Source organism: Oratosquilla oratoria, chromosome 36 (genome assembly GCF_046742065.1).
Source record: "Oratosquilla oratoria isolate Oo_2021 chromosome 36, ASM4674206v1, whole genome shotgun sequence".
Classification (NCBI taxonomy): Eukaryota; Metazoa; Arthropoda; class Malacostraca; order Stomatopoda; family Squillidae; genus Oratosquilla; species Oratosquilla oratoria.
Genome location: NC_134812.1, coordinates 4,853,400 through 4,879,732, shown reverse-complemented (window position 1 = coordinate 4,879,732; position 26,333 = coordinate 4,853,400). Strand labels below are relative to the sequence as shown.

Here is a 26,333-nt window from a genome sequence, read left to right as displayed (position 1 = left end):
GTTGTTTAGGAAAAGAGAAGAGGTAGTGCAGACTGAGGTGCCTCTAGCATAGAATTGTGTTCCTATTATTGTTGTATGATATTCTTTAGGTGAAGATTGGTTTCTGAGTGCATATGTTCTAGTGGAGTAGTTTTGGTACATCCTGTTCTTCTTCTTGATGTTTTATTTTTGTAATTTGTAAAATGTCTGTTTTGTTGACTGCTGGGAATCAGGGTGTGGTTCTTATTGTTTATAAACTGTAATATAATTTTCTTCCGTTGTTCAAAGTACAAATGATTTTAGAATGTTTATTGTAATTTTCCTTTTTTTGTCAGATCTTTTATGTGCAGTCTGAAAGTCATACGAGTGTCAAAAACAAGGTACATAATTTCATGGCTCATTCCCAATGCAAGGGTTTGCCCTATTTGATTTCATGGTTGTCAAGAGTGAAGAAAGTAGCTAATGATTTCTAGGTTGAGGTTTCCATTTGATATTTCTGAGCCACTGTTTCAGTTTGCCTAATTAAGCTCTAATGTTCTTAACTGTTATTTTGAGGTTGCTATGCTAAGTTATTATTAATCAATTATTCAATATATTGACCCAGATTTCTCTTGAAAGATGCCCTAGCTCCCTGGCAATGGCCACTGGACAGGCAAAAAAAAAAAAAAAAAATTGTATTCTCTGGCAGCTAGGAAGTTTGTCAGCCATTGCTCATTGTTATGGATATCCATCACAATGATGATTTTTTAAAGGATATATGAATATAAGAATGAAGTGGACTGCAAGAAACCATAAGACCTAAACTAGGCAGTTCCATGTCCTTTACCATCTATCCTCATCTATAAAGTTATCTAACCTGCTCTTAAAGTAGCCGATAGTTTCAGCACTCGCTACATGGTTACTAAGTCTATTCCATTCGTTGACCACTCTATTGGTGAACCAATTCTTGCTTATTTCCTTCTTAAATCTAAATCTGTTCAATATGAATCCATTACTGTGAGTCTTGCCATGGTTTCTTAATATGATGACCCTGTTTGTGTGACTCTTGTTAAAGCTTTTGATCCACTTGAACACCATTATTAGATCACACCGCTCTGTGTCGTTTCAGAGAGAATAAGTTAAGGTGCCTAAGCCTTTCTTTGTATAGTAAATTTCTGAGCCCGTGTATAATTTTGGTCATTCTCCTCTATACTCTACTGAAGAGAGACTGTGTCAAAGGCTTTGTTTATATCTCTTTTCAACATTACTGTTCTATTGGGGACATTTTCCTGTTGAAACCCACAAGCACTTGTGTGATACTTATGAACTGTGTACTGGTAGAAGCCTCTTTTGAATCCATATTGATTTGGGAGGTGAGTAACTTAGTTTTGATTAATTCAGAGATCAGTCCCTCCATCAGTTTGGATATGGTGGAAAGGAGAGAGATGGGTATATAGAATATTGGGTCCACTAGTGATTTGTTTGGTTTTAGGATGGTCATTATGTGTGCTCTATTCCAGATCACTGGTATTTCGTTCCATATCAAGATGTTGAAGCTATCAACTGAGGCTTTAGGTGGTAGTATGGTATTTTATCAGGACCTTGTGCATGAGTTTTTTAATTTCTTTATTGTTTTTTCAGTCTTATTGGGAAGGGTGGAGTACTTCCAAATATGTTTTTATTATTGCATATTCCTTTGGTGTATCTTCCTGCTTTCTGGAGTTGTGGGTTTGAAGATTATTTTGTAGGAGAGCTTGCTTATGATGTTGCTCTTTTGTTTCAGGGATGGGATTCTATTTTGTGTGGCTCCGACAGCTTTATGAGTTGGGTTCATTTTTTTTCTTGTTATTTCATTATTCATTTTGTAGCATTCCACATTTACGGAGATGGGGTGTGTGTCTATGTAAGGTCCCAGCATTACCCATAGATCAGTCATATATGAGCTCTGAGCTCTCTTCCGGGAGGGAAGTAGCTGTCAATCACGAGTCCAACACGTGAGCCAAGACCATGGTAAATCTGGTATGTCGGGATGCATTGGCTTCATGTTACTATGCAATCAGTATCATTACTATATGTGAAGAAATACACTTTTCCATACTGACGCATAAATATTTGGAATAGTTTAGAAGGTGATATAGCCTAAGCCAGAACAATACATGATTCTAAGGATAAGCATGATAATTGGAGAATAAGAAGATATAGCCCAGATTGGAACTATACATTTATTTAACCACTTCGGTACAATAATGCCTACATAGGCGTGATGATGCACAAGTGACAAGGATGCCAGCGTCAGCATCTTGATTATATATATTCTTTTAGCTGTACATGAGTTACCCCTGGATTCTGTGAACTGGTTTGATCACATTTTCTGTGTTTATTATTACTCAGAGTAAAAGAGAATGAGTAATACAGCAGTGACTTTATAATGTGAGTAGTGTGATGCAAAGTACATATGGCAGCCGGTGCTGTCCACGAGATTTTAAATCTTACTGAAGTGGTTAAAGTTTGGTATAATAAGTAGAGAGTAAGAGAAATTACCTCATGAGTTGTGTTCCATTCCTGTATACTGTCTATTACAGTTAGGTAAATACACATTCATACACAGTAATAGCAGCGTCTTGAACTGCTAACTCAGTGGTCCCAAGATCTGTGCCTGCCCAAGGATTGAAAAATATTAAGTAAAGTAAGTCCATGTTATATGGTACACATGCATTCCTGAATTAAAACCGTACCACAAACTGAAATTACCCTATACCAAACGCGGGAAGAGACTGATTGTTGTGGTGGCCGCACGACGTGGTGGCACTACAGTACGGTGTAAACAAAACACGAGCAGATACCATATCTGTGAATTTTTCTAACCATAAATAGAATCGAGGGTAGTAATTACCAAATACTGTAACTGTGAATTTACCGGATAAAGAATTACCGTATAAGGAGAACTCACTGTACTGCAAGCCATCGTGATCTCCATTGGGCAAGGAGTTGGGGTGTGTGTAATGCATTACCCATAGTTCAGGCACTATTGCCCTCATTCAGGAAGGCAATGGCTGTCAATCATGAGTCCAACATATAATCTGTGGTAAATCATAAGTATACACAAACATACATACATGGAAATACTCAATAGAGAGGACTTGTTAAATTGGGAAAAAAGAAACACAAGAGGACATGAAAAGAAACTCAAAAAGATAGTTATAGAAGAGATCTGAAGAAGAACAGTTTTCCACACAGAGTGGTGGACACTTGGAATAAACTGGACGAAACAATAGTGTGTGCAAAAACCATACATGAATTTAAGAGCAAACTAGACACTGTGAGATACAAAGGTGGGACACCACAAGCATAGCTCCCCTTCCCGTAAGATACAACTAGGTAAATACAGAGGACATGAAAAGAAACTCAAAAAAGGATAGTTATAGATGAGATCCTGAAAAAGAATAGTTTCCCACACAGAGTGGTAGATATCTGGAACAAATTGGATGAGACAACAGCATGTGCAAAAAATGTACAAGAATTTAAGAACAAACTAGATGCTGAAAGATACAAAGACGGGTTACTATGAGCATAGCTCTCTTCTCATATAATACAACTAGGTAAATACATTTAGTATGTACATATATGTACAAGGGGTGAAAGACCAATGAGAGTAATTGAGGAAGTGATTCCTAAAAATTATCCAAAGAAGAAAGAAAAGGAGGAAAAGAATTAAAACAATAAGAAATAACCTACACATGCCAAAAAGATGTCCAGAAATAGAGCTGTATCTACAAATGCATTACCTTGTGGAATAACTTTGAAATTAATATAGCCCAAGCTAAATCCATAGACAACTTCAGTGCTAGGTATGATGGTTGGGATCATAGGTTCCTGCAAGATGAACAGTAAAGCTTTCCATTTTCAAAGCCCCTCATTACCATCAGGAAGTGCAGCCCTGAGGGGCTGACACTCAATCTCTGGACTAGGCCCAGGATCTCTCTTAACTTCATCCATATTTCTAACACTTTTTCAAACAAGGGAGTTGTTGACAACAAGTGACACAGAAACAGTCCCACACTGATATAACATAGACAGCAGTCCAAAGTTTCTTCTCAGAGAGATCATTAAGACCTTCTGAGGACAGCTGCCAGCCACTGTGGAGCTGCAGGTCTTTTATTCAATGAAATTCAAGGCATTAATTGACTGAATGGTAACTGGAGAAAAAGAAACAGGATCTCAAAAGTATAGCTCCTTTCCTGTATATTGTAACTGAATAAATACAGTTAAGTAAATACAAAGAAATGAAATATATATGTAGAAGTGCAGTTCATATTGCATGTGTACACATTTATGCATGAAAGTGGCAGTTGCCGACAAGTCTATAGAAACAGACACCACGAGAGGACGGAGCCTTTATTAGTACAATGTTTCACTTGTTACAGTTTTTTTAAGTACATAGTCATAATATACATGACTGAAATTAAATAAGAAGAAATGGGGGAACATGGGGAGGGAGGAAGGGAGGTAGTGGGGAGGAAGTTTAGATCGTTGTCCACCCTCAGTGGACAATTACTCACCCTTCATTTTCTCTTCTTCCTTTTGTTCATCAGTTGTGAGCTAATGTCCTTCACCCAGCCAATTGTTTCACCTTATCTTTTACCTTTCCTGTTCCAAGACATTTGGTCCACCTTTTCCTTAACCTTTCCTAGTATTCAGTGACCTCCCTCCCCCATATCTCCCTTTCTCCCTCCCTCCTTCCCTCCCCCTATTCCCCCATTTCTTCTTATTTGATCTCAGTCATGTGTTTTATGACTATGTACTGTAAAAAGCTGTAACGAGCGAAAAGTCATACTTATTTATATGTTTATTTTGATACACACATTCATATCCATTTTGTATTCATTCTGAATATAATCTTCTTTGTGATCTACTCCCAGCTTGTGGTAAATATTTGATGCCACAAATACTTAAGATGTTTCATTTAAGCTTATTTTCTGAATTTTCACTACTTGTGACCCTTCTGTTCCTCAAGGCCATATGTTAGAACCTTCCTAAACTATAAGGCACAATCAACCCATAATTTCAAGTACCAACATTCTATCTTAATATCTCTAGAATTAAGATAAATTGTTAGTGTGCCTAGTTAACAAGCTCTTAAAATAAATCAACAGACTCCCCTGGAGACTAGGGTTATATGTTCATATATTTTTAAAAGCATCAATCTAGGGTCTAGATTGAAGCTACATCTTTCCTAAGGCACTTTAGACTGTGTTTATATCCTTTTTCAAGGTATTCAGTGATACCCAACTCTTGGCAATTTTGTGACTTTTGTAAAATGTCTTCAAAGGTATACCTTACAAATAGATGCAGCACTTCATCTGCCTTAATAATCTTTTCACATGACTCTAAGGCTAGAGAGGTAAAAAGCTAACCAGTGGAATGCTCAAAGATAAACCATGAATCACTTCACATATATTTAAATGTGAGAATATTGTTTCCCATAATGCCAATTTTTTTTATTCATTATCATATAATGATAAATAATTGTAAGCATGATCCTTGTGTGACATCTGGCTAGTATAGTTTAAAAACAAAGGGAGGAAGTTCTGATGTTGACCAACAAATACCAGTGGTTTGGAGAACTAGGAAAGTGACACTTTAGGCAATAATATTTGGAACATATTCCTTTGGACATCTTTGCCACATAACTGATGAGACATATTTACAACCAGAACACTGTACTGGATTTATTCCACCTCAATTCAATCCATACTTAACTTGTTACAGTTACAGAATCATTGCTGTTGGAAGTTACTATACAATGAAAAACTGTCATTTAAAAGTTGTTAATTGTGGAATTATTCTATATACTGGATTCAGTTTTACAATGTTTAACTATTTCTATCATTTTCATGTCTTTATGAATCTCCTTTTCATTTTACATTTATTTTTTCTAATTATTTTATCAACAGTGCAAGTTGTTCTAGTATTAAATTGTTAATATTTGGTTTGACTTTGCTAGTCATAAATATGTGGCACAAGCTACAGCCTCCAATCCAGATGACTACATCCAGGTTTCTTATACCAACTTTACTAATTTCTTCGTTGCATATTTTCATTTCTACCATTATGTTTTTTTATCAGGATGGAGCACTAGATAATTAGAAAGTCTGGAAAATTCCTTTGCTTCCTCTAACATTTGTAAAAGTTTAAGTCCAGTTTGTTTTAGGTTAGTATAATGGACACAAGAGCATTGGAAGTAATGTAAAAAGTGTGGTCCTTCATATATCCTTGTCATACCAGATCATGTGTTCAGCTGTGGATTAGACTCATAATTTAAATCAAGATATTCTTGTTTTTTGTTTTGTTTTCTTTATTGGTGTTATTTTCCCATCATCCATGCAATCATTACTGGGTTGTCAATGACTCCCCATGGCATCTAAATATCTTGCTCCCCTGCAGTAACTGTACTTTCTCACCACAATTACTCTGTGATCCACAACAAAATGGCTTTTGACATATGTGATTCATTCATTTTCTTGTGTTTGCATAGGAAAATTTATTATATGAGTTGATGACCACCTATGCTACATTTTACAATCACATTCAGAATAATATTACATGTTGACAGGTTATCTGCACATGCAGTCATTAAGCTTCTATAAACTTCTTAAGATTATGGTGTTAGACAACTACCAGATTTAGTGGGGTTGAAACATACGGCTGTTTAAAGTTTGATCTTTGATGTGAAATCCACTGAATAGACTGCAACCATTCCTTTCAGCTCCCTCCTGTTTCATTTCTTTTCCTACTATTACCACAACACCTATGACTGCCGACATCCTGGGGGACCATCATCATCATCCATTTCTTCTTCATACACCTCATGCCTGTGACCATTTCGGTTGGATTTCAACTTCTCCTCAAATTCAAACATGTTAACTTCTTCCTCCTCTCCTGTCATTGTATATTCAGATGATCTCTTGGGTAAAAGTTCCTCAATCTTAGCAGCAGCTTCAGGGGCAAGGGATGTAGGAAACACAACCTGTTGGTTAAGAATATTTAGTAATTAGTCAAGTGCAATTGACATACATAGAGAGGACTTTTTAAAGTGGGACAAAGGAAAAACAAGAGGACATGAAACTCAAAAAGGACATCTACAGAAGAGGCCTTTTTGTTTTGATGACTATTGGAAACCAAGTTGCGGACACAAAGTCAAGTATGGTTCTAATGAATTGTTTGTAAACTGTAATTAGAGTTTCTGTCATCCAAACCCCATACTTGTTGAACTCTATTGTAAGATCTTTGACAGGATGAATCTCATATGAGTATCAAATATAAGGCCTAGTGGTGACCTTTGGAAACGGGTCATGAGGCAATGATTTTCTCTTAATCAGTTCTCTTGGCCTACCTTATAGAAGAACCCATCACTGGTTCTGGTAGTCATAACACATGCTATAAAAGGTGAATTTGAGTTCTCAAAGCTAAACATAGAAACATTTTCAAATGAAGAACACATACATATACCAAGGGCTATTTCCCCCTTACAAGGGAGGTAGCCAAAGTCAAAGGCATAAATCCATTTCCACCCATTTGATCCCCACATATTCCACTCCCATTCACCACCCCTCCCTCCCTCTTTTCGTGGCTCCTGGATAACAGGTCATCCCTGCATCTTGCCCACTGCCCACTTCAAACAAAGAATACCACTGGAATATTTACACTATGGTAACCCTCACCATGTGCATTTCTCAAGAAAACTTTTGCATAATTTTTTCTCCTTACAGCCTTTTCTTTTTTATGTCTGTATATCAAAAGGCCTCTTCTGTCTTATAAGGGAGGTAACCAGCCAAGGGATATACTTATCACCCACCCATCTCACTTCCATCCATCACTGTTTTATAGGGAGCATCACTGAAAAGCTGGCATCATCTGGGAATCAGGCCCAGGACCTTCCGTTGTCCAAGTAAACATGCTTACTGATTACACCATGGTTGCCTCTAGTAACAACTTGCACATTTCCCTCCCCTGAACCTCCACCAGTCTGGGAATGTGTATCAGTTTGGGATCCTACTCACTATGCCATGTTGGATAGGGAGCGTCACTGAAAAACTAGCACCGCCTAGGAATTAAACCTGAAAACTCCCATTGTCCAAGCTGGCATGTTTACTGATTACACCACAGTTGCTTCTAATGACCACTCACACAATCCTTTATTTATTCTTCTTCAATCTTGGTTCTTTGTCAATGAAGGGCCATCTCTGTCCATTGCATACTGCCTGAGTTAGAACCAATGCAGTAAGACACAACACATCTACAGCAGGGCCCACAGCCTAAGCTGGTTTACTACCACTGCTTCATTTACATGGTGATCCTCTCTCCTTGTCTCCTCATGCAAAAATAAGAGAAATCAAGGAGAAATCAATTTTGGCTACATCAATTTATCATCCATTCACAACCATTCTCCACTCACATATATATTTTGCCTTCTCCCTCCCCAACTCTATTTAGCAACAAGTAAAGATTATTGTGCTTCAACTGAATCAGAAAATAAGCAAGAGAAAATATGATAGTAATTCAGTCAATTGAAGATTACCACTGAAATATTTACACTATAGTAACCCTCAGCATGTGTATATCTTGGGAAAAATCCCATCTCATATCTTCTCCTTTGAGATTTCAAGTCAAGAAACCCTTACCAAAGAAAAGTTTTTCTGTCTTTTCTACTTTGCTGTAAATGAAAATTACTGTGCATTAGCTGAATCAGAGAAAATAAGCAAGATGAAATATACTAGTCATTCAATCTTTGGCCCAAGTTTCTTTGATCTTAAACAAGTGGCTCAGTATCAGCCAGAAAGTGGTCCTCAGTTCTTGCCTAAAGTGAATTTCTTTAACTCTTATCTGTGTTGTGAGTGTACAACTATTTCTGTGTCACTAGCTGGTAGGAAGAGGAGGGTAGTAGTCATTAATTGTCTCTCCGTATGCAAAGAAATGGAGAAATGGTGGAAGTTGATAGAGAGGTCTAAGTCCAACCTGAATGCAAGCCCCAAAGGTCTGGTGGACCTCTAGGTGATGAATGTTAATAGACTCTGGAAACAGGTGACAGAGAGAAGATTTTATCTAACCTCCATTGTTCTGGTACCCATTATTGTTCCATAAAGTGCTGACTTTCATAGGAAATGTGTAAAAAATGTGTGATTATAAATGACAGAGATAAATATTGCCACACTTTCTGTTAAGTGTATGATAGACTGCATTCTACTTGTGTCATAAACAAAACTTTTGGTCAGGGCTCAATTGAAATATCAGTCCATCATATATCGTATCATCAGTGATGAGAGACCATATTGCTTAACTGCTACATCAATTACATTTCACTTGATACAACACTAACTCACCTTAAAAGTAACATGTAGGTCTCCTCGAATATATGGGTTGCCATATAATGAGAATCCCTCTCCTTCCACCATTTTCTTATCTTCAGGCTGGAGAATGGTACCTGCCTCAATACCCACTGAAAGGGTTCTTGAATCTAAAGTTTGGATTGCCTTCTTGAAGCCACAAAGTGCTTCCACTAATGTTATCTGTAAAGAGCAGAAGGCCAAATAATTTTATAAACAAAAGTAATAAAAATATTTAGATTTAAAATAGTAAATTGAAAACGGCCTTACAAAAACTGGTGAATCAAAATAAAACTGAGGCAGGTATAACCAAACAACAAGGCAAAGTGCATTATACATATACCAACTGCCTTTTCCCCCTCACAAGGAAGGTAGCCAAAGTCAAAAGCATAAATCCACTCCCACCCATTTCATCCCCACATACTCCACTCCCATTCATCACACCTTTGTCCCTCTTTTCTTGGCTCCATCCATCCATCTCATCCTTGGTTGTCCCCTCATGTTCACTCCTTCCAACTCTGCCTCCCACACCTCTTTACTAATCTTTCTTCATTTATTCTTTCCATGTGTCCAAACCATACCAAAACTCTTTCTCTTTGTGCTTCCCACTGCAACTATCTTTTCCTCCCTGTCCTCCTTCACATTTAGCAACTCTCTAAAATGTTGTGCCCATCTTCCTTTTACTGCTGTCTTTTCCATTATCAACTTTCCATCTGCACCTTTTACCTTTTCTTCTCTACTTCTCCTCTTCCTCTCTGAATTTCTTTCCAAAACATCTTTTCATTACTTTAAAAATTTTCTATCACACATCTGCTCTCCTCTTTGCCTCCTTAGGGTTATGGTTGGAAAACTCCTCCTAGACCCTCTTATACCTTTATTTTTTTAGGACAGTCCCCTTTGGGACTACAGAGAGTAGGATGCCTATTTCTAGCCCTGTCCCTTTTTTGTTGCCTTTTACGACTCAGTGGGAACACTTAGTGGCTGTGTTCTTCTTCCCTTACCTCAGAGTTCAGTAAAAAAAATAAATGAATATTCAGAGAAGTGGTATAGGACAGTATTAAGAGTTGGGAGACAGTATAATGGAGGGACAGTCACAGTATAATAAAGTAGCATTATTTCTCTATGAATAGAGATTTCCTCTATCACAGACAAAATGATGTGTGGCTCTGGTCCATTGGGGCAACCCATATAGACCCTAAAATATCAGCTGCATGCTTCTGAGTAGCTCTGAACTCCACAACAACATGCAGCCAATACCCCAGATGGGGTAGAAGCAATAACAGATCATGCTAAAATTACTTCACTGCTGCATCCATTAATATGACAAACTGAATCAACACTGATAACTTTGCCTTACTTCAACGTCAATATAGAGGTGTAATCCTTTCCTCTTGAAGATGTCATGAGGCTTTTCAATGAGGATAATGCTTATATCTCCAGGCTCCTGGTCAGGCATTTGGTCACCTTCACCCTCCAACAAGATTTTTTGTCCATTTGACATCCCACGGGGAATCAGTACCTTGTGAGGAGAAAGGAACCATAATAACAAAAATAATAAAAATCTGTTGATAAGTCTATGCCATGCATGAATAAATAATGATAATTGTTTCCTTGAGTTTAACTAAATGGAAATCCCAGCTTCACAGCAGCTGTCTTTGGGTCTTCCCAGATATCTCTGGGAGGAAACTTTGGCCTATTAAAAAGGTAATTATGGAGACAAACAATGGGAAATGAAACAATAAACCAAAGGAGGCAAAGAATTGAGTCCTTGTCCTAAATGGTTTGTCATCTGCAAAACACAGCAATATAATAACGGGAGAGACATACAATATATACTGTTGATGAACATAAGAGTGGCATTTCAATATAATGGTAAAAAATCTTACTTGGCCCAGAACAGAATACATAGCAGTGTTGTGGTCTTTATACAAAAAGAAAGTATAAGAACAGTAGAGAATGCAAAGAGCAGGACACCAACTAAAATAATCTCTAGTTTGGCTGGCAAAAGATAGGCGGAAAGACTATATAAACTGGGATTGTCCACATTGGAAGAGATAGGAAAAAAGAGGTGGTATAATTGCTGTCTTTAGAGCCATGAAAAGCATTGAAAAAAAATTTACAGATAGTATCTATTGACATGATAGGAAAGAATATCAATGGGACAGCAAGAAACTTAGAGAAAGCATTAGGAAGACATTACGAAATAGTTTTCAGCACAAGTTTTACTTTATGGAATAAACTTGAAGAAATGATCAACACAGACTTAATTAATTAATTGTGTTTGAGATGAGGTGTCTGAGAAGTATGGTGGGGGTTACTAGGCTGGATAGAGTGAGAAATGAGGAGGTGAGGAGGAGAACAGGGGTGAAAAAGGATTTGGGAGATAGGGTTGATGAAAGAATATTAGGATGGTTTGGACACATGGAAAGAATGAGTGAAGAAAGACTAGTAAAAGAGGTATGGAAGGCAGATGTGGAGGGAGTGAACATGAGGGGACGTCCTAGGATGAGGTGGATGGATGGGGTGAAGGGGGCTTTGGGGAAGAGGGGAATGTCTGTTGAGGAAGGAAGGGAGAGGACGGAAGACAGAGGTGAGTGGAGAATGGTTGTATATGGATGATGTTGTGACTGCATGAGGAGGAATAGGCGGGGGGGTGGGGGCCGGGGTAGTATGTGTGAGTAAATTTTGACGCAGCCCGAAGGGATTTCTCCCCGTCCTCGCCTTATATGCAGAGGGGGACGGAGAGGGGGGGTCGCCTATTAAATGAAGCGGCCTTGCTGTGGATGTACTGTGTCTTTCGACACTTCTTCTGACCCAGGGAGGTGGGCAGGGTGCAGGGATGACCCGTCATCCAGGAGGTGCTCAGATGAGATGGAGGGTGGGAGGGGTGTGGAGTGTATCTAGGGATGAAATGGGTGGGAGCGTTTTTATGCCTTTCCCTTTTTGGCTACCTCCCTTGGAAGGGGGAAAAAGCCTTGGTATATGTTTGTATGTAAAGCAAAGTCTAATGGATGAAGATATAGAGCCTTGACTCCACAAGTATAGCTCTAATCCTATATATTACAGTTAAGTAAAAACAGGTAAATCCCTCAGAATATTATATTGTAGAATAGATTTTGTTCACTTTCATGTATTAAGCTTTGAATCTTTTCGGATTATAGCAAATTAAAAAAAATAATAATATTACCCATTGCCTACATTGTTATTCCTAATTGAATATGTTGTGTAAAAGTAAGAAAACTAAATATAGCGATAGTAACAAAAGGTCTCTACTGAGTAAATAATGAGTTATTCTTTATAAATCTTAGGAAATCTTCATTAGGAATAGCATGAGATGTATTACTACTTTCTTGTTTTATTTTTCTTTTATTTCTACAAGTAGTAAATAATTTTTGACAGGCACAGCATGTGTAAACAATGTTTATCCATCTGAATCAACTTACCTGGAGAATTTTCGATTGTTTTGCTGTTCGTTTTCCCTCACAGATGCTACAACGATCAGAAACGGGAATGATGGAGCCCAGGCCATCACATCGATCACAGTTAGCATGCATTTCCACTATACCTGGACCCATAGCTTGGTGTATTATCTGCAAATCATATACAACTTGTAATAAGTGCTACTTGTATTGCCAAGGCATGGGGCATTTTTATTGTATTATATTTGTAAGTGATGGCTTAGTAATAAGACTCTTCAGAACAGAGTGAATGTATATTGGAGAAAAAATACACAATTCCTAGTACACCAAAGCCTGCATGGAGAATGCTACAACTACTTACTATATGGGATGCAATGCATAGAAGTGTTCACAAAGTCACAGAGATAGACTTCCCATGGGCACAATTACCCCTTTGTACAGTCTTCTCTTGGTGTTCATCACCAAATACCTATATCTCATTAAATTTTTCAGTGCCCAAGATATTTATTTCCTTCCCTCTACAGGTTACCTCCAGTCCCACTCCATTCCCTGCTACATGTGACTCAAAATATTTTCATTTCCTCTTACCTCTCCCCTTGAGGATTTGACTCCAACTCACTGCCACCCTCTCCCATGGTACATCTCATCACCTTATTTTAATCCACATTTACTTTCAATTTTCTCCACTCTCCCAAAGTCCACACATAGCTGCCTTCAGCCCCATATAAGGGAAGTAACTAGGTCAAAGGTACATACCTACTCCTATCCATTCCACTCCCATCACCAACCTTTCCCCCCTTTCACCTTAGCTCCTCATACATACATAGATAAATATGATAGAATTTGACAAACCCCTTCTGTCTCCCCTGAAAACATTAACATCCAGAACTCTTCCAGTCCTCCCTTTATGTACCACTACATAGTCCATCAAAGCCCTATCCACAACCTTCCCCTCCACCCTTTCCCATGTATATCTATGTGTGTCTTATTGATCACTTTGTTCAATGTCAACTCCTTTTTTAACACATCTTCATATTTTCTCCACCATAGTTCTTACCATGCGTCCCTACTACCCCATCTATTGATTCCTCTCACAATCTAGCATGAGGTTTCTCAATGTTATTACATTTACATTCCTCCCATAACTCTCTTGACACTAATTTAAATTAATCCAAAAACATTTCCTCTCCTATTCACATTTATACCAGGACCATATGCACTCACAAAAGCCCAAACATCCCATCCCAATTTCACCTTCACCTGCATTATCCTCGAGGACCGTTCCTTCCACTCCACCATGCACTTTCCTATCTCATGACTAACTGTGCCACTCCTTTCTTCCATTGCCCATTCGTAACACCCAACCAGGGCCCCGACAAGGAGAGGGGCAGGGGGGGGGGCAATGCCCCGAAGCGGCACGTTTTTGGGGGGCGGCACTTTTGGTAAAAAGAAGGTAAAGCAGATTCCCCCTAATGTACTTTTAATGCATCATGAGTTGTGTGTATGAATGATGTGTGTATAAACGTTGTTTTGTGGATGAATGTTACATGTGAATCGTGCTAGTGACCATCAGATGTGGAAGGTGGTGGTAGTGGTGGTGTGGGGGGGAGGGGGCGTCACTTTTCGACTCGCCCCGGGGCCCTGCTCCCAACTTCCCACTAAACTCTAACTCACCCCTCCCGTTCAACTTAGTTTCACTCATCGCTAACATATCCACGGGAATTTATGTAAAGCTGCAATATATGTTCTAAGCTGCTTATTTTGTACTTCGATTGTTGTGTGGTTGGCAGCGTCCTAGACTCGTGATTCACGCCCTAGGATAAGAGACCTAGAGCGGTCATTATTTCTGACAGTTTTCCTCCACTTAATTGGGTCATCCACATCTTCCTCTGCCAGCTGTTTTTCTCTGAAATCCTCTTATACATATGATATATATGTGTGTGTATTGTAATCACGAAGAACCCACAATCGGAATAAAAGGAAACTTAGAAGAAAGTATAACTTCTATATTTCGGTTAATAGCTATAGCCCTCTTCAGGAAAGTACCACGACCATATGAAGAGGGTTATAGCTATTAGCTGAAATATAGAAGATATACTTTCTTCTAAGTCTCCTTTTATTCCGACTGTAGGTTCTTCGTGATTACAATTTTACAAATGTGCTACTACATTGTCCATGTGATATATATATATATATATATATATATTATATATATTATATATATATATTATATATATATATATATATATAATGTATTAGGTGTATTAGATATGTGAATTGAAAGCGAAATGATGATGACAAGTTCAGTGAGAAAGCGACGAGCATGAGTATGCATTAGCCGGAGTAGGTGGAAGTTCTGAATGTGAACGTGTTTTGGGTAGAGGGCAGCGGATTTTCATATCGTCATCTAGTGTAAATGTGTTCAGAGGAGCGGTAGTGGGTTATTAGATCATTATTTAGTAGAAAGGGGTGCTAGAGGTAGAGAGAAGCGGGCATTGGGTTATCAGATCATTATCTAGTAGAAGCGAAATTGAAAATGGAAATAAAGTACAAGGGGAGAGAGGCGCGAGGGGTACTAGGATAATTAAATTGAAAGAGAAAGAGAGAGAGAGAGAAGAAAGAAAGCCAGGAGGGTCTGAGAGAGCTGTGGGTTGTGGCGAGGAACAAAAGAGAAACAGGAGAAAACATTGGATGCTAGAGGAATGTGTAGGGCGGGAGATCGGTGCGAGTTGGAAGCAGTTGTGAATGGACGAGGAAATGACATGGTTTGAAGAGGCTTGTGTTTGTCTATTCTTTATTTTATCTGTGGATTAGAGTCATGGGGGGGAGATCGTCATGTAATGAAACTGAGGGGGTGAATCATCTTTGGTTGTCGGGCCCTGTAATGGACAGGAAACAGGGATGACCTTTTATCCACGAGAACTTAGATGACAATGAATGCAGCAACCACGCCAACGGTTACTGCAGGTATGAGAACTGTCGTATGCTGCTTCAATAATTCTCTTTCTTTTGCTAAATCCTTTTTATAGCACCTTTAGATTTCTGTAAACGAAATTATATATTAGTTATTCAAACGGATGTAGGATGTCGGATTTATCATGCCATACCTTAATCCCTTTCCCTTTGCAGACGCTACATTTGTCGATTTCGCTACCCTTCCGCCCTCCTCGACCATCGCAGGCCGTACACTTCCTCTGTCTGTCCACTTTGAGCTTTTTCCTGCATCCGTTGAATAGTTGCTCCAACGTGACGACCAACTTGTGTTCTGTGGTGGGTCTCGTCTTCCTCCTCGATCCTCCGAAGAAGCCTGAGAAGCCACCTCCGATTCCGCTCAAGTCGTCATCACTGTCATCCTCTGCGTCTAAGTGGCTGAAAAATGCGTTGAAAATGTCCCTTGGATTGGAGAAGCCTGGGCCACTCTGTTGAGAAAAAATAATAGTAATAATAATAATGATAATAGTAACAAATGAAAAATAAGAAGAATTAGATGTAAACATTTTTACATTGTTAAAAAAATACAACACTTGTAAGCATTAATTGAGATCTGCTCTTAGGAATTCGACTATGAAAAAGTAATAGTAATAATAATAATAGTAATAAGTAGAAAAAATAAGAGGAATTAGATGTCAAAATGTTTACATTTTTAAAGGAAATACAATAATTGTATGTATAATTTGAGATCTGCTCTTAGGAATTCGACATTTTGTTTCATTACCGTTGCATGGCGTTGATATCATGTCATGACTGAACGTTCTGAGCCACTTAACATGATTACATTGCTTAAGGTGTCAGCACACTAGGCATTTCTCGCTAGCATGCTACTTGCTTTTGAGACTTTTTGTTTTTCAAAATTCCAAAATGTCAAATTACTTTTGCGTCATTTAGAGAGAAGCTTAATAACGAACTAATAAGTTAAACCTATACAAATGTTAGACACATTCTTGAGATGTTCTTACAGAAGTCTAAGAATATTGTGACCGAAACCGTTTCTACCTAAACGAACTAGCAAAACTATGAAGCATGCTAACGAGAAATGCCTAATGTCCCGGCACCTTCAGGGACCCTATCCACGTTACAATCTGGTCTTGATTGGATCGTGTGTGTCGGTCGGATAAACAGAAGTCAGTCCACACACGATCGAATCAGATCTGTCCGGCAGCCTTAAGATCAAATTGTAACGTGAATGGGGTTCATTAACGAAATCTCATTCCCAAACTCATCCACGCCCTACCAGTTACCATTTCTCAGAGCTGGGCGCGTTCCTAGGTGCGTTCCTTTTTATAGCGCTCCCAAACTATTAAAGCTTAAGAGACAGGTTCATACCGAAATAAAAGTCCGGTAGGCCACATACTATACCAAAGGATAATTTCGTAGGCCACACTATACCGGCACCTATGTTGCTTTAATAGTTTGGGAGCGCCAACCGCGGCCAAACTAGAGCGGAACGCGCCCAGCTCTGCCACATCTACTCTTATCGAGACGAAGTTGACTTGGATTACCCAATGTTTTTGGTCTTAAATATCAACACTGTACTGTCTTTCGCAGTAATATATATATATATATATATATATATATATATATATATATATATATATATATATATATATATATATATATATAATAATAATAATAATAATAATAATAATAATAATAACAGTAATAGAACTGGATTCAAGAACTACATTGAAAGACGCCCCGACGAGAGCGAATGCGTGTGGAAAGAACCATTCCATCCTCAGAGAGAAACTATCATTCTCCTTTGTCTCCAAACCTGGGAAAGACAACTTCCCTCAAACAACTGCCTCTGCAAACTCAAAAAAACAAAACAAAAACAAAAAAACGATCCGACTCTCCTGGTAGGTAGAATGTCATTTCCTCAAGCCATCCCTCCAAACTTGCTTCCGTGCAAATCCAAAGATATCCTTGCACAAACAGATACAACGGTTCTTACCACATTCACCAACAACATGGACGACCGCATCGCAGGATGTAACACTTCACCCCATGGCTATACAACACATTATGGAAGACTAAACTGTACACAATTCAAGGATGCAAGAAGACAGACGGCCAAAGAAAGTGCTTAATAGTGGAGTGCGTGGAAGATGACCACTTGGACGACCTAGAGAAGTCTGGGGGAGTTGCGTTGAAGAAGATATGCAGATATGCAGAATGTAACCAGGAGAATGGAAGGAGGTAGTGCAGGACCGACAGACATAGCGAGACGTTTCAAAAGCCATTATGGATCACCAAGTGGCCTAAAGACCAGCGGAGTAAGTACACTCTACACAATTACGCACCACAGCAACACAACATTGCATTCCTGAGAGGCGGAAATGCTTGGTCAGTCTAGGTAACGACGATTTATTTTTCTACTATTTATTTATTCATTTGTATTTCTGACCTGGAAAACTATATGGTATAGCTTGGAAATGGTGGAGTTATCCAACGTGATGTCGTACTCCAAGACTTCCATATCAACATTTTTTCCCTCTTATTGAATCGCAATTTTATTCAGCCTAGAGCAAAACTCATTCTGTTGTCGTACCCTCTTTCCCAGCCAGCCTCTCCGTTTCGCGGTTCTGTTATCCCAACCAGCCAATTCATATCTTTTATTTTGGCCCACCCACTTTTCCCGACCGGCCGAGTTTTCTTTGTCTCTTGCCGTCTGTTCTTGCCGGCCGGCTTATCCTTATCGTCGTTACTTTGTCCCTTCCATTTTCCCGGCCGGCCAGCTCTACATTTCCTCTTGCCGTCTGTTCTTGCCGGCCGGCCTATCCACATAGTTGTTCTTTTATGCCGCCCTCTTTCCCGGCCCGACGGCCGGACTTCCATATCGTTGTTCTATAGCTCCTCCCTTTTTCCCGGCCAGCCGGATATTATTTTAGTTCCTTTGTTTCCTGCTGTTTACCAGCCGGCCTTCCATATCGTTAGTTGTTCGTTAGTCCCTCCCTCTTTCCCTGTCAGCCGGCTGTTCTTTCAGGTCCTTTGTTTCTTGCTCTATCTGCCGGCTGGCCTTCCGCATCGTTCGTTGTTCTTTGGTCCCTCCATCTTTCCCAGCTGGCCGGCTCTTCCTTCAGTTCCTTTGCTTTGTGTTACTCTTGCAGGCCGACCATCTTCAGTTCGTCCTCATGTGTGCGGCTGTTAAAGATCCCTCGAGCTTCAGGTGGCCAGGAGTCCTTGGGACACTTTCCACCACATAAAGGAACACAAAGGAACACAAAGGAAGAACAAACAACAGCAGGCCTACTGGCCCTAACGAGGCTGTTTGTGTTTACCATACTAAGCTTCAGTTAAGAAAACAGGGTAACTAGGCGATAGAAGATGAACTAACACTACTGCTACCACTATCCTATCCAATTACAGGACATTCGAGATGAACCTTGAGAGTGCCTCCTTCGACAAAGGTTAACCCTTGCAGATCCAGAAGATCTTGTGAGCTAAATAAAACCTGCTGAATAAAATTGCCCGGTGACAGCCAGTATAATACTCATAAGTCGGTCCACTGCATTGAAAAAGTTTTTGGAGATGATTAGTGGGGGTTTTCTTCTTGAATGAAATAGCCTGGAGACAGGCAGCAGCTAGGAGACTGCTCGTGGGAGTTCTTTGGCACCCCTGTGGAAGGATCTCTTGGGTTCACATCCTCACGTATATATTGTGTTTATGAATGCAATAGTGCGCGTGCACACACACACACGAGCGTAACTCCCCTTCCCGTAAGGTACAATTAGGCACATACACGCATGTATACAGCGAATATTACTGACGTCATAATAAAATTCTGAAACAGAAATATTCGTACGGATAGTTATGAAGATTCAACTTCATGAAGTATTCTATATAACTGGCAAGCGTATTTTCAAGAGAAAGCATATTTGGTGAGGAACTATCGCGTTCCCAGTCGGCAGCGTTTACAAACCGTTTTTGTCGTAAGAATTCTCGTCGCTACCAACCGGAAAGGCATTAATTTGTTCCTCCCCGCTTGAAGGTCGCTAATAATGCGTCTTGAGAGAAGAGTAGTTGTCATTCCTACATAAAAGGATCGACTTCCAGTCCTTGTATTAAATGGAACAAACTTCCTGCAGAGGCAGTGCAATGTAGTTCAGTTCGAAGCTTTAAGATTCATTTAGATAAACACCTAAGCAAGATGCTGTAATGACTGCCATTTATTTTATATTATTTGTTTGTTTATTATTATTTGCTTGATTTTTATCTATTATTAATTATCTGTCAATTTATTATTATTCAATATCTACCTGTTTATTTATTATTCAACTATACCTATGCATTTATTTATTTTATTCATTATTTATAATATATTTTTTATTTATTTTTCTTTTGTTTATTATTATTATAATTCTTTTCCGCATCCGATCTTGTTATGGACCAAAAGATCTCCTGTCGGCATGCTCCGCCTTTGTAATCCTTTGTAAAGTGTGAATGTAAATGACGTTTCTCCTCTGAAGTGGCTTAAAGGAAGAAAGGGAGTTATTCTTTAATATACACAAGGCTGCAAGACTTCTTAGATTGGTAAAAAATATATATAAAGTCTAGGTGTCTATCTTCTCTTTTTCAAATCTCTAAATATAAAATTGCCTCTCTGTCATATATGACAAAGCTAAATGATGAACTAAGGTATTGTAGACCTATACGAATGTTTGACATAATGTTGAAATGTCCTTAGAAAAGTCTAGATTTCTGTAACCGAAGTGATATTCTAGATATTCAATTGAAGGTTGGAGGTAGGATGTAGGAGGAAAATGTACCAGTGTGATATCTGCTGCTTTGGCCAGCATATACTTCTATAATAGGCTACTGCGAAAGGCCTGAGCAAGTTGAGAAAAACGATGATGACGACAGCGATGACAAATGTAAGAGAGAAATCGGGGAACAGACACAGAAAAGAGAGAGACGGTTGAAGAGGGGAGGAATGCATCGGGAATGCAGACTTGGCGCATGCGCATACATGCAAGTTAGACTGGTGCGCATGGCAGCGTACAAGCAAGCACACGTGAACAAGTGTGGGTATATAATCAACTCCATACAAATATAGCCGAAGACGCTCAACATTTTTGCTATTTTTCTAGATGTGGTGATGCAAACCCACTAGCTCAGAAATGAAGTAATATTGTTGTTTCATGGAGTGTACCCTTTGAACTCTGAAACTATTTGACCGGGATGTATCCACCTGCTTCTATCACACACAAGCGACTAAAGCGAGTTCGTGTGAGTGAAAACGACTTAGGTCTTTAATTTTTCGAGTCTTCAAATGTCAAATCACCTTTGCATGATATATTGAGAAGATGAATAACAAACTAAGAGAAGGTAAACCTAAAATACGAATATTAGGCACACTGTTGAATTGTAGACTTAGGGAAGTCTAGAATACTGTAAGTGAAGTCGTCTTACAGCTTTTTGAATTCAAAACATTTGACGAGAATCTTGTATGCGTGACGGGGACATTTTGATAATTCACAACGACTAATGTTTGGGTTTAAATTAATGGACAGGAAAACACAGTTGCATATAATGATAGAAGATGGCCTTGATTAAAACGGTACATGCGAATTACTGTAGGTTAAACCGAGATAAGTGAACTCGTGAAGTTGTCGCCCTATGCAATCTAAAGATTGCATCATCTCGGTGAAATATCTGAAATATATTTTTGATTAGACTACTGTCTATCGGCCTCCTTCGTCTCTTTATCAAAATATATATATATATATTGTTTCGTTTTCATATGACCCAGTAAGATAGATATATTCCAAAGCAGAAATTTTCGAAATTTCATGGAAAAGAGGTATCGCTATCAATGTTCTGATTACAAAGGATTATCATTACAAAGGAGGAGCATGTCTACAGGAGACCTTTTGGTCCATAACTAGGTCGGATGCGAAAAAATGTAATATACATATATATATACATATATATATATATATATATATATATATATATATTTATATACATATATATTATATATATAGATATATAATATATATAATGATAAAGAAATAAAAACTATAATGATATAATAATAAAATAAATAAATTGGTAAAGTTAAATGATAAACAAACATAAATAATAATTAATTGGCAGATGAATAATAACAAATGATAATCATGGAAATGATAATAAACAGACAAATAATAACAAACAAATCAATAAATAAAACAAATGGCAGGCATTACAGCATCTTGCTATAACGCCTGCCACGCAATTCTTAGCACCAGACCTGGGCTATATCATTATCATTGGTCTCTCCATTTTACGGGATGCAGAATTTTTAGGTTAGGTTAGGTTAAGTCAGGTTAGGTTAGGTCAGGTTAGGTTAGGTTTCAGATCAATATTCATTTTTTACCTCAAGGGGGGACTGAACACCTTAAAAAAGAAAAAAAAAACATTTAGATAAAAGTTTATAGTCTTTCTCCTTCGCCAGTTATTTTCTCTTCCTCCTGAATTTCCCTCATCTCTTCATTTGGAAGAAAGCACTTTGTCAGCTGTGTCGTTAGGTGTGGTGGTATTTGGTGGTGGAGATGGTGTTGGCAGTGGTGGTGGTAGTGATGGTGGTGACGCGCGATGCGGTGGGTTCCCTCCTCCAAGCCTCTCACGCCTTGCCCTCCTTCTAGTACAACTTTCATTCCACTTTTGACTCCATTTTTTCATATTTTCCTTTATTTTCCTCTTCATCGTGATGCAGTTGATGATTGGACATCTAGTAAGTGTAGTAATGTCCAGGAAATAAGGCAAACAGCGGTACAGGAACACAATATCGCCACAGTCGGTTAGGTGTTTATGTATCAATCTACTCTGATGTTTGATGGGTAACTTAGGCTTGAAGCGTGCTATGCACACCACACGGAAGAGGAAGTCACGCTGATGCCAGACATACAAAAATATAGCCATTTCATGAAATTAGACAAGCGAAAACAAGACATATTTATAGATATTTAGGGACTATTCTTGCGTGAACCATATAAACTGACACGCCTCCCTGGCCCTTTATACTCCCCCCATTACGCTGGGGAGGAAAAAGTCGTTCATATTTTGCTTTTAAATTGTTTATATTATTCAAATATGCCCATATCTAAAATTCGATTTTTGGATGAAAATTTCATGATTCGAGGTGTTCAGTCCTCCCTTTAAGTTGTTGAAATCGACTTCATGCCGTAAAATGGAAAAGATCCTATTACAATATAAATCTGGAAGTTAGTAACATTGATCTGGATTTGTCATCAACACTGCATACGCTGACCTACACTCAGAAACAGATGAAAACCGACCTTGGTAAATATCCCAAGAGAGGTCAACCACGAAAGGGGTTATCACATTGAGCTATTTTTCCTTCAAGGGGCTATCACACTGGGCTATTTTTCCTTCAACATCCGATTCATAGGCGACACCGCCCACCGCCAGCACTTTTTCCGCCGTAAAATCACTATGGCATACTATTTTGTTTTCTCAACAAAAAATACATAGAATGTTATTTGACATGCTGGAGGAAAATTATTTCCTCCAGCATATCAGATTCCTTTCCGCAAGCTGCGGACTGCAAATCTGCTCCAACAGACTGAGGAAAAATTGCCCAATGTGATAACGTCTTATGACGAACGTTTGCATACTGTTAGTTCACGTGATTCCTTTTGTGGCATATGTGATTATTTTTACTATTATTATTATTATTATTATTATTATTATTATTATTATTATTATTATTATTATTATTATTATTATTATTATTACTATTATTATTATTATTATTATATTATTATTATTATTATCACTATCATTATTGTTATTATCATTATTATTATTATTATTATTATCATTATTATTATTATTATTATTATTATTATTATTATTATCATTATTATTATTATTATTATCATTATTATTATTATTATTTTCTGTGACTTTCTATTGTCCAAATGCTACAAATTTAGGTTTAAGAAGGAAATAGACAAGAACTTGTTTACCAACTGAGGTTAACGAATGGAATAGACTTAGTAACCACGTAATAAGCACTGAACTAATTTGTTGTTGTTTTAAGAGATTAGTTAAATTTATGGATAGGGATGACAAGTGGTAAGAGACATGGAACTGTCTAGTGTAGGCCTTAGGGTCTCTTGCAGCCTCCTCCGTTTTTATGTTATTCTTCACGTTTGGGCTTCTATTGCATTTCAAAAATATCCTTGTTTGTGGGGTCATTTTCAAAACATCCACCCCGGGATATGTGCTCCCCCATTATCATTATTATTATTATTATTATTATTATTATTATTATTATTATTATTATTATTATTTTTATTTTTATTATTATTATTATTATTATTATTATTATTATTGTTATTTTTGTTATTGTTATTATTATTATTGTTATTATTATTATTGTTATTATTATTATTATTATTATTATTATTATTATTATTATTATTATTATTATCATGATTATTATCATTATTATTATTATTATTATTATTATTATTATTATTATTATCATTATTATTATCATTATTATTATAATTATCATCATCATCATCATCATCATCATCATCATCATCATCATCATCATCATCATCATCATCATCATCATCATCACTATTATTATCATTATTATTATTATTATTATTATTATTGATATTGTTATATTTGTTTATTTTCTTTATTTACTTTTTTTTGGGGGGGTGGAGCTTTTGCGGTTCATTAGCGACTGAGGTACAGCATGACGACATTTTTTCACGGGTATAATTTTGGCTAACGTCCAACGATTTTTCTCAGTTGAAGAAACACCCCCAATAAAAGGATTAGAATCGTGTACTCAGTCTCTGTACATTAATATATACCTATGTCACATTTCTCATACACATCTCTATATTTCCGACAATAACACGTTTTAACAACAACAACAACAACAACAACAACAACAACAACAACCTGGGCAGAACAAGGTCCCCAACCCTCTCCGACATAATCGAGTACAAGAATGAAAGGAATCTCGCGGGCGTATTTAAAATCCAAACTCAACATTCGCAACGGAAACGCCGATCGAATATAAATCAGAATGTTAGAATTCCTGGTATCCAATATTTAATATAACTAGTATGTTTACTCAATATCAGGATTTCTTGCTCCAGATGTGTAAGGTGCCCCAATTTCACAAGTTTCCAGTCCACGACGGTGTGTGTGTGTGTTGGAAATACGACCAAACTATAAATTTCGAATAATTATGTATGATTGCTTTGTTACACCAAGTCTTTCGCTGTATAGGAGGTGAGTGTGTCGTGGAAATTTATAAAATAGTTTGACGACAGCTTGAATAACGAGAAAATCGTTACTCGATGGAATAAATACATTGAAGGAATGACGTAAAGTTCAATCCAGTACTCGGTTGGCAAAGTGTCATCAGACACGGAAGAGTTTCGTTTTCTATTTCTTCTTTTTCGGGTCAGATTTCAAACACAAGGCCGGGCGTCCCACCTCTATCCCTCACCTTATTGCACTCGTTTCCTTTGCTTCCACATTTTATTTTATTATGCATTTCGCAAATGCGAAGTAGTGAAAATTTTATAAAAGGGCATGTAGGGTTATGATACAGTTATAACTAATTCAAGTGGGCGTAATGTTTGACAAACCTATCAAAGTTGATGTTATAACGCCTTTTTTATTGGGTGTTCATGCACTGCACAACTGATTGCAGCGTGAGTACACACAAACAGTCGAATTTATCGTTCGCGTTTGTGAGCTGTGCTCAAAAGAATTTACACGAAACGATTTTTACTCATATCTGCATTACTATATATTTCCGTTTTAATAAACTTTTGTTAATGTATGTTAGTGAGCAGTCACGTGTTTTTACCATACAACATTTCCGCGCAACCACGTGTGCACTAGAAATATTTGTTTTGGAAATAAACATTCGACATTATTTTCACTCTATCCTAACAACTACTTTCATTCATTCCTCCCAAATCAAAATCTAATTAAAATTGGGGTTTCAAATGGGATCACTAATCCATGATAATGATAAAAATATATACAAAAATAGAGAAACAAAGCTTCGAACTAATTACAGAAGAGTACAAACCTGTAGCGCTTCTTCACCACCTTCATCATAGAGTTTTCGTTTCTTGTCGTCAGAGAGCACTTCGTAAGCTTGCGATATTTTCTTAAACTCTTCTGCTCCTGCAGGATTCTTATCTGGATGATGTTTAAGAGCTAATGTGCGATATGCCTTTTTAAGATCACTCTGGGTACAATCTGGCTGTACACCCAAGCGGTCATAATATTTCGTGTCGAAAACCATTCTGGCCTAGTAGAGGCAGCACGCCTAAATGTTATATTTTCCACATGCGTACCTTCCACTTACTTCAAGGTTATATATTTTTTGCTCATTAATTCTTTTGTGTTCAGGTAATAATAGTAATAATCCTCTCAGTGAATTAGATTATGACTCCCAAATAGCCTCTGCAGAGCGCCGAGACATGAGAACGTGCCAAGCAGGGCTTCACTGATGCCAGATACCCCAACGAGGATAGCGGTAGCCTGGTAGGTACGACCGACCCCCGACGTTTGCTAT

The 26,333-nt window shown here is 37.9% G+C and overlaps 1 protein-coding gene across 2 annotated transcripts; it reads right to left on the bottom strand.

Annotated features, from left to right (window-relative positions):
• Positions 1-2,145: 2,145 nt before the first annotated feature.
• LOC143018883 (dnaJ homolog subfamily A member 1-like) lies at positions 2,146-26,333 on the bottom strand. 2 transcript variants are annotated; one of them, XR_012965781.1, is made up of 7 exons: positions 25,842-26,333; positions 15,868-16,179; positions 12,785-12,931; positions 10,699-10,860; positions 9,339-9,524; positions 8,146-8,326; positions 6,847-6,985 (listed from the first exon to the last, which is right to left on the bottom strand). XR_012965781.1 is itself a non-coding variant. In XM_076174444.1 (6 exons), exons 1-6 carry the CDS (start codon positions 26,058-26,060, stop codon positions 6,767-6,769), a joined length of 1,245 nt encoding a protein of 414 aa, XP_076030559.1. In that variant the 5' UTR covers positions 26,061-26,332; the 3' UTR covers positions 2,146-6,766. The 2 variants fall into 2 exon arrangements, 1 of the variants encoding a protein (XP_076030559.1); XM_076174444.1 differs by lacking the exon at positions 8,146-8,326 and having other exon boundaries at positions 2,146-6,985; positions 25,842-26,332.